Consider the following 9,880-nt stretch of genomic DNA (forward strand, 5'->3'; position numbering starts at 1 on the left):
AGTGAAGTTTGGAGGTGGAAGCATCATGGTGTGGGGCTGTTTTTCATCTTATGGTACTGACTTCATAGGTTTTTATCAGGGATATTCTTGCCATCCACCAGGATGATGAGAATGAGACGTAGGTGGACCTTCCAGCAGCACAGATCCAAAGCATACAGCAAAGGATTTCAGAGAAATTGATTTCAGAGAAGTTGACTTAAATTCAATATAATTTTTGTGGAAGGAACTAAAGATCAGGATTCACAAGAGCCTTTCCTTGAATCCTCAAGAAGAAAATCTGTTTAGAAGAATGGGCCAAAATCACACATGCATATTGTGACTAATTAGTTTCTTCATACAGGAAATGTTTTGAAGCTGTCATTACAAACAAAGGCTTTTCCACAAAGTATTTAAGAAATTTCAGTTGGCACATTTTTTTTCTTGTGTCATTCGACTTTATTACACATAACTATTCATGAACTTTAATGTTTAGATCAAAGTCTGGTAAAAAATGTCATGTGTATAGCCTGACTGGAAATGTATTTACTGAAAAAAATGTTGACACATTCAGTACTTATTTCCCCACTAGTGCATACAGACGTGAACAAATTTGTTGGTATCCTTGCTTCCGAAGTATCAAAGACTTTTCAAATGTTGCAGCTATTAGCCAATATGTGTCAACAGACATGTTTCATCATCCCGAGGAATTACACTGAAGCAGCACTTCTCTTCTCGTTCTCATAATTGAGTGTGGTTTGCAGGCCATAATGAAAGCCATAATGAAAGCCTTTCTCTTTTTCACTCTCTAGTAATGGCCAGATGTATTCTTTCTCATACCACATTGACAGACACCAATCACCTGATGGCTGTGCCCTCCACCATTTACACTGAAGCTTGACAGGAAACCTGAAAGTGAATATTCTCGTCCATGTAGGCCCAGTTTTTTCTCTCAGTATTTTGCATGCCCCAGATAGTATAATCTCAATGGGTACACAACAAGATGAGTTGTTTGTGAGGGCTATTATGCAAAACACAGATGCTACCCAGAGGTAAACAGCCCCAACAGGATTTGGCTGAGCACTTTTGATATGCGTGTTTCATGTCCTATTTATCTGTTAACTCAACACTATCAGCTATCTAACATTTCAGATAGCCAAAGGTGAATCCCCCCCCCCCCCCCCACCACCACCACATACACACACACACATTTACTGTATATGTGAAACAAGTTGATAGTTATGAGTAATATAGGCAAACAAGTTCTCAACAGTGCTCATCTCCCCCTGTGATCAAGAACTCTTGCGTGTGTTTAATTAGATGTGTGACCCACCCAGGCCTCTGATTCACAGGGGAAAGAACGTTGGGTCAAGCCTCAGGGGCCTGCACCCCCTCCGTCACTGAGACAGGAACGTCCTTGGCTACATTCCGCTGGAACTTGTGGTACTTTGTTTATGCTGTGACCCATCCCATCACGTGACAGGGATAACTAGTGCTGTTGATGTTGTGCTGAAAAGGATGCTTAAGTTGGGCTGTGATGATGCCAGAACTGAAGCTTGACCAGATGTGGAGAGGTTTTGAACACAACTTTGCATTTCCTTATGTGCTGTGTGTGTGTGTAGGGGGGGGCATGGTGTTCCCAAGTTCAAACATTTCTGAACTTGTCAGCTCCACTGACAATGCGAGGTTGTGTTCATCCATGTGTGTGGGATGGCGTGGGGATGTGATGTTTAAAAGCCTACACATGAAAATAGGAGGTTATGTGCATGTTGAATGTAACACACACACACAGTTCAGCATGGCATGGGGAGGGAAGTGAGTGAAACTCAAATAAAAATGTGCCAGTGTGTGTGTGTTGGGAGTGTAGGGGGGTGGGAGGGAGACATGTTCCTGATGTTCCTGCCTGACTGGTCGTCAGTATCAGATCCAGCCTGTGCCTCAGGCTACTGCCCTGACAGACTGAATTTCCCAACAAATACAGTGAAAATACAAGGAAGGAATGCAAATGTGTTACCAATATGCCCGCTTATATTGCGCTGAAAGAAAATCAATTTCTAAGATAAATGCTTAAGGAAATAATCTTAAATAATTGAAATTGGCAAATTGCAAAATTAAATAATCTAATAAACAGCGTATTTATTACAAACTGATGAATACAAAGGAAAGGGTATGCATTTATTTCAGCTAGCCTATATCTCCCTGGATATTTTCAGTATCTTATCTGTAAAAAAACAACAACAACCATACCTCACAACAACTGGGAGAAACTTGAGGGTCGAAAGAAAGTGAAAGATAGGCTAATCTATGCACCACAAATTAGCTGCCAGTTGTTATCTAAACTCCCATTTAATTTACATTTTTATTACGGGCTGAGAGGGAGACACTGGCGGCGGCGGAGGGAGGAGTCGCACGTTACCACAGGCTTCGTATCGTAGCCTATCCTGTTGCATTTATGCGCTATGGGCTAGACAATCTACAAACAGTCGAAAAGTTGATTTCAAGAGCCAACATCAAATCGGGTAGCGTGCGGTAGGCTGTATAAAGAGTGTAGCCACCGAATTTGTATGCAAGCAGAGCATGCTGCTGCTCATAATAGTCTAACGAAAAGAAGTACAAATAAGCTACATTTACCGTCGGATTTACTGGATTTATTCAAGTTGGTCGCACCAATGGATTTTAGAATTGTTGCAATTCATTTCATTGTGGCTGTCCTGACTCAAGGTAAGGAAATAAACTGCAATGGTCAATAATGCTGAATCTTACTGATATGCTCATCCACAAATAGACGAAAGGTCAGTGGCATGTACAAGCTTGTCAGATGCTCTTTTGTGTCTGTTGTCAAATAAAGCAAGAAGAGCATTTTACCTTTTAACGTGTCACGTCACGCCGGTGTCACATATTTGACACTTTGCCTCTTTGTATTGGCTTCATATTGCTACTTCATCAATTGGTTTTGAACAAGGCTATTTGTGTTAAAGTCAGTATATTTATTAATTCTGGCACCGTGCGGTCATAAGTAAGCATGCTAATGTGCGACACTTTTATATAGCCTAACCTACAAAAATGGGATGTTATTATTATTATTATGAAAAGTAGCCTACTGAGTAGTAGCCTAAAGTGGCCAAATTGTCAGACTTCCTCAAGACGATCGTAACCTAGAGGGTATCTGCCACTTTAATTTCCTGTGTTTCGCCCCAAAATAAACCCTGTTTGGCTTCATGCTTAGGGTGTGCCGACAGAAACACTGACCGACCAAAAAGGGACAAGTGAAATACGGAACATTTAACTCTACATAACTTTAACGACAGGAGTCTATCCACGTTCATGTTTTGAGTCAGTTGCCCTGAAACATCTGTCCCCGCGCTCCATTAACTCAGCCCCTTGTGTAGCCTATGTCGCGCCTGAAAGAGCTGGGACAGCTGTTTGGCTATACATCAGCCTACCAAGTCTGTAATCCTAGTCACATCACACGGCTAGAGTTTCACTAAATGTAGGTTCAGGTTGTGGAACTGATGCGCTATTGTCGCAGGTGACGCGTACACGTAAAGTTCAGGGACGTTTGTAGATTTATATGCATCACATTTCAAAGGGACGTATTCATAAGTGATGGGACACTTTGGTTCAGTCACGTCTCAACAGCGCCACTAAAGTTGTCAAAAAGACTGCCTATTTATGTCCCAAAATAGGAAGTATAGGCCTAGTTACTAAACAGAAATCATACTTCTTCTTTCAGCTCTCACTGTCTGGCCTTAATGGAAAATGCTCAAAATTAAGGAACAGTAGATTACACTTGGGAAAAAAAAGCTGATACGGAATATTCCAGAATTTGACCATAATTCAGCATCAGTGCCATTCCATTTGTGGACTGATGCTGAAGTGTAAACAGGCCATGACAGGTTCACAGGACGAAGAGATAAATAATGCTTGCCTTTATTTAATTGCTCCTTCTTATAATTTCTGTTACTGCCTGCTGTAAATGGCATCCTAATGATCATGAGCCTGTTTTGGACTCTTTGTTTAGACATTTCCTTCCTCTGCGTTCTCACCCCCCCAAAAAAAAAAAAAAAAAAAAAACACTTCCTTGTGCCAATCCATCATGTCTAAACAGGTCAATGTCTTTTTCTGGGTGTATCGATGTTCTGCAGTAAAAAAAAGTGAAAGTTCTGGGTATGTTTTTCTGACCTGGGGGGTTGGGTGGTGTGTGGAGCTTGCAAAGTGGTTGGTTCGCCTGACCTTTCGACACAGAGTGATCAGTGACTTGTTTGGTATTATGGAGGGCAGTGTGGAATGGCGCAGTGGGGAAGCTCCTGTTCATATCGGTGTCTCCTCTTCCTCTTCTTGCTCATCTGGCCTTTTGTCAGTCCTGCACACAATCCCTGCTCTGTCCCCTGCTGTTGGTCATTGATCTGCCAACCTGCCCTAAACTCCCCCCAAAGGAGGGGGTTAGGCTATAGACTACACCGACCTCCCTGGAGGCGTTAGTGAGCACACCTGTACACAAGCACTCTAAGGATGAGCCAAAGATGGAAAGCCTGCCATATGACCTGTTGAACCCTGGTACAATTATTTATTCCTGAAAGCCAATTTATTTTCTCCCAAGATAAGAACATTCCTATCTAGAGAATAACATAACATCAGAACTGAAATGATTCTGAGGGACTGACATGATGCAGCCCACATGCTATCATTCTGATTTGAATGTGTGAATGTGTCAACTGATTTGAATGTGACGGTACTTCCCCTGTGTATTGTCAATGTTACACAGCAATTTTGTGTGGGACATACACTATACCAGAGAGAATTTCCAACCCCTGAAAGGAATTAGGGGTCAAAGAGAGAGAGAGAGAGAAAGAAAGAACAGTTTGAAAGAAAACAAGCAGAGACCTTCAGCCAGCCTGTGCCCCCTCTTCTCCCCCGGGAACTGACCTGTCAGAGACTCCCAAGGACTCAAACGTAATTAAAGTCTTTTTTCATCAGCCAGACACATGCTTTGGCTTACACAGGCCTTGCAGAAGACCTTGCATAGTAATTCTCCATTTGCCTCTAGTAACCTTAGTTTGTACAAACAGTCGGTGTTTGGTATTTGTTTGAAAAGCTGCTAATTTGTCTGCATGGGAGATCTGCCAGAAGTGCATGAGATTGTATATCCTGCTGTAGAGCAGAGCTCCTCAAATGACTGCTCAGGAAGTGTGGTCTCCTTTAATGTAACAAAAAAATTGCCGAGGCTTTTAACAGTTTGAAAACAGTACGTGGAGGGGGGTTGTGTTTCAAGATAAACAAGTTACATGAACATTACTTCAGATACAGATGCACATGGAGTTGACATTTGTTTTCAGAATGATGTAAATGACTCTGAATGAAACACACGCCAACTCAACCTGTTCACCGAATTGATTAAAGTCATAAAATACCCCCCCAAAAAGACTACAAAGTGCAAGCAGTGTTTTAGAAGGATGCCAAAACTGATCTGAAATAAAAGCAGAAGGCACTAAGGGTGAGAGAGAGGGCCAACGAGGCATTCCAGACCCCCCTGGGCTCGCTGGTCTGTGGGCAGATAAGGTAAGCCAACAGATAAACATTGTCTCCTTTCCCACTGAGGCAAATGGATGGGCCAGGAGAGAGGGAAGAGAGAGAACATGAGAGGAAGAGGGAATCAGCCCTCTACTAACAGTGCATGTCACAGAACCATATATAGTATAACCATTATATATATATATATATATATAATGGTTATACTATATATATATATAACAAGAATGACAGGAGAGAGAGAGAGAGAGAGACAGAGATACTTTTAGTGTGTCTGTACATGTGTATGTGAGGGAGAGTGGAATACATCTACAGAGAAAGAAAACGGGTTATTGGACTGTTTCATTTTGAAGTAGTGAGGCTGGGAGGGGTCTTATTAATACAAGCTTAAACAACATAAGAAAAAAATGTGTACAATGGCCCAAATCAGGCCTGAAGTAGAAACAGGCCTACAACATGGCGAGCAAGTGAGTCAGTCTGCTCTTCCGGTGACCTCTCCTCCCTATCGGACACAGCAAGGAACAGGCACTAAACATCACCCTGGTCAGTGACACACACACACTTACCTTGGACTACAGGAATGCCCAACTACTAGACCCGATGTGCACATAGGTTTCATTTTTAGAGATATAATGTTTGGATATGACAACATGATTTGTCATGAGAGAGAGAGAGAGAGAAAGAGAGAGGTCTGACTAGAGTCTGACATTGGTTCCCATGGGTCTTAATTAGTAGTTGACAAGAAAGGTTCTCATGGCAATGCCAATGAAATTACACTTTTGCTGAGTGTTACATGTGAAAATCATACATAGTGACACTCATTTCCTGTTGGAAGGCCACAGTAAATTTGTGAACTACGCGTGCAGAGAAAGCGTACGTTTTGCTGATGTTGTTCCACCACCACTCAGACCACAGTGTCTACTAAAGGCCTAGTATATCTGAACAGGCAGACTCTAAAGATACACAAGAAGGGGGTGACAGACTCAAAAGCCCATAGGAAGCCCCCTCTCTAGTTTCACAAACACAAGCCTGACTGGGGGAGTGAGTATCAGTTACCTCATGCTGTTACCATTAACACCTGTTAATGAGCTGGCTAATCCAAATTAGTTTGTGTGTGTGTTTGTGTGTATATGTGTGTGTGTGTGTGTGTTTGTGTGGTTAGGAGGTAGAAGTTAGAAGAAACCTCTGGTATGACAAAGTACTCATTTTTAGTAAGTCATACAATAGACAAATACATGAAGTCACATGGAGAATGACTTTTGCCACTGGGCAGAACATACTGAGCTGGGTTGGCACGTGAAGTGAGGGTTTTCCCCATGCCTATGACTTGAGTAGATCCAGTGGGTGGGGAGCCGATCTTCATCAAACTCAAGGAGTCAAATGATAGAGCTGCAAACCTCAGAGAGAAAAACACCCCATCAGCTTTCAGGCATTATGCAAATCCATGCAAAATTACCGATGTGTGTGTGTGTGGGCTGCTGTTGAAACGATGAAAGACTAATTCAGTTGAAGCGGGAACCCGAAACGGCAAGCTTTGCATAAAGGTGAAACCCAGTGAGCGTGACACAAAGATGCCAGATAGAAGTTGCTGGTCAAAAAGTAGTGTAAAACAAGAAAACAGGTACTTTATCACGTTCAGGTCTGCTGGCTTTGGGAGAGTCCTGGTGGACTGTAGGTCTGGACAGGGATGGATTACTGCACGGGCCTACCGGGCCCAGGCCCAGGGGCCCAAGGGGTCAGGGGGCCCTGAAGCCCAAGCCTTTGCATGGAATCATTGCCTCAATATCAAATCAGGATGAAGGCTATGAATCTGATTAAATTTAGTATTGGCCATCCCCAAAATGCACCAGAATACAGGAAATCACATCAAAAAAATTAAAAATTTCTGGGGGAGGGCCCCCAAACCCCCCCTCCCACATATATGACAATAAGTGGGGTGCCCTTAATACATCTGGGCCCAGGGGCCCGAAAGTTCATAATCCGCCCATGGGTCTGGACTGACTTGGTGCTCAGAGACCATGTTCCACCCCTCTTCCCTTTTCTCTCCTCTCCCTGGTTTTGTCTCTTACTTTGAACCTAACACGAGGTAACAGGTGTGTGTGTGTGTGTGTGTGTGTGTGTGTGTGAGTGAGATATATGTGTGTAATGTCTGTGTGTGTATTAAGCTTTGAGGTACATCAAGATTTGTGGGTCACTGCAGCAGACTCACATAACAGAGAGAGGCCTGGGGCCTGTGCCTTAACAAGATTGTGTGTCAGATTTAGCGCTCTCCCGAGAGTCAGTCTCACTGTGTGTGTGTGTTTATGATTTCTGTCTATCTGTGTGTTTCTGTGTGAATCTTCATGCATTTGCTGTATGAAGAATAAATGTGTTTGTTTTCAACTTTGATAATATGTCTTTATGAATGTGTGTGTGTGTGTGTGTGACTTCCTTTGCATATCAGTACATGAATGACCTTGTTAGTGCATGAGTGTGTGTGTGTGTGTGTGTGTGTGTCAGACAGGGCCAGTGTGTGAAACAGTAGCCAGCTCCAAACTATTGTTCCTCTGTTAGGTGGGCTCTGCCAGAGAGGTCACAGTTACAGTTCATCACACTCCCTGGATTTCCTATTGCTCTTCCTGACATTCACACACACACACACACACACACACACACACACAAACACATACACACACAAACACACGCAGTGACCAAACCAGGATGGGTTGTGTGGGGGTCATAGACTGGTTGACTGCTGTATTTCTAAGCAGTTTTATCTGGGTCAGGCCCTCAGAACTATTACAGCACGACACATGCCTCTAACAGCTGGACTCTCTAGTGACATTGTGTCTGTATATGTGTGTGTGTGTGTGTGTGTGTGTGTGTGTGTGATAGAAACTGTAATAATTCAAGACAAAGAGAGGGTTAGAGAAATACAGAGAGAGAGACGGAGAGAGAGAGAGAGAGAGAGAGAGAAGGAAGGAAGTCCACTTCTAATGCTCTGGCCTTACTGTACTATCTTGTTCTGCCACTCTGCTTCTCTCGTGCTCATACATGACCTACAGTACCAATGTCTGCCTGCCATGCACATATACAGAAAAAAACATTAACATATGTCACATGCACACACACACACACACACACAGACATACACTCACACTCACACACACACACACACACAGACACACACACACAGACATACACTCACACATGCACACACACACACACAGACATACACTCACACTCACACACACAGACATACACTCACACATGCACACACACACACACAGAGACATACACTCACACACGCACACACAGACATACACTCACACATGCACACACACACACACACACAGACATACACTCACACATGCACACACACACACACATAGACATACACTCACACAGGCACACACACAGTGACTTGACTTCAGAGAACAAGCTATTTGTGCAGATGGATACAGTAGGTATACTGATCTTTACATAATGGGTGCAATTTATTTGTGCCTCTGTCAGGATAACAGCTAAGAGCCTTGGTTTGCCCTGAGCTACACTGAAAAGACTGCTTTGTTCAGATCACACACACACACACACACACTACAAGAATATGCTTTCGTGTGCATATCACCCTGCACATTTTAGAATGTGTTTGCATTATGTGACAAGAGATAACATCAAAAGTTTTGAAAGCTCGCTTTGTAATGGAACAGAGACAACAGAGAGAACAAGTGTGAGCGAAGGATGATTTAAAGTGTGCACAACCAGCAGCGGAAGATGAAATAGAGGAGGTGGCGGAGGAGGGGGGGAGAAGGAAGTAGTGTTGCAGAGAGGAGGCTACACCAACACTCTCCATATGGTGTGTGTGTGTGTGTGTGTGTTTTCGATCAGAGATGCGATTAACGTTGTGTCTTGGGGACCTTTAGGGGCCCTCTTTGGGGAAACAATTAGGGTATGTGGCAAAATGTCAGAAAACAAAGGAAACGCATAACTCATGACTCACTGACTGCCTTTTAACATTTTGACACGTGCCCTTAAATGTGCACTCTGGGGTTTTGAGTGGATGTTTCGTCGGTGCGGAATGTACTCGAGTTAACCCCTGTGTGCTGGTCTCTCTAACCACACAAAGCTGGTGCCCACATGTGAGCTATGCAGGCGATGTGGGCAGGAAACACAAACAGCTGGCGATGAATGTGTACTGTATGTGTGTGCGTGTGTGTGTGTGTGTGCATGAGTTTGCCTTGCCATGTAGTCAAAGAAGAAGGATGTTTGTGTCAGTCTACTGACACATTGACAGCTGGCTACACAGAACTTCAAGTCTCAAACTTACATTTCAGCCAATTGCTCCTAATATTAAGATTGTTTAATTGCATTAGGTGATGAAGGATGGGACGATAAA

General features: G+C 43.2%; 2 protein-coding genes across 2 annotated transcripts in view; one reads left to right on the top strand and one right to left on the bottom strand.

The window, feature by feature from the left end:
- The window catches only part of cdh23 (cadherin-related 23), a 243,160-nt gene that overhangs the window by 26,330 nt on the left and 206,950 nt on the right, over window positions 1–9,880 (bottom strand). The gene's annotated exons all lie outside the window — the stretch shown is intronic.
- Window positions 2,435–9,880, top strand: part of vsir (V-set immunoregulatory receptor) — a 14,501-nt gene continuing 7,055 nt past the window's right edge. The window contains exon 1 of the mRNA XM_076285745.1: window positions 2,435–2,697. Within this exon, the coding sequence (XP_076141860.1) occupies window positions 2,541–2,697 (157 nt within the window). The 5' untranslated portion in view covers window positions 2,435–2,540. The remainder of the gene's footprint in view (window positions 2,698–9,880) is intronic.

Source organism: Alosa pseudoharengus, unplaced genomic scaffold, assembly GCF_046254945.1.
Source record: "Alosa pseudoharengus isolate Yale_2024_CS ecotype anadromous, Long Island Sound unplaced genomic scaffold, YU_APseudo_1.1 YU_APseudo_1.1_scf_15, whole genome shotgun sequence".
Lineage (NCBI taxonomy): Eukaryota > Metazoa > Chordata > Actinopteri > Clupeiformes > Clupeidae > Alosa > Alosa pseudoharengus.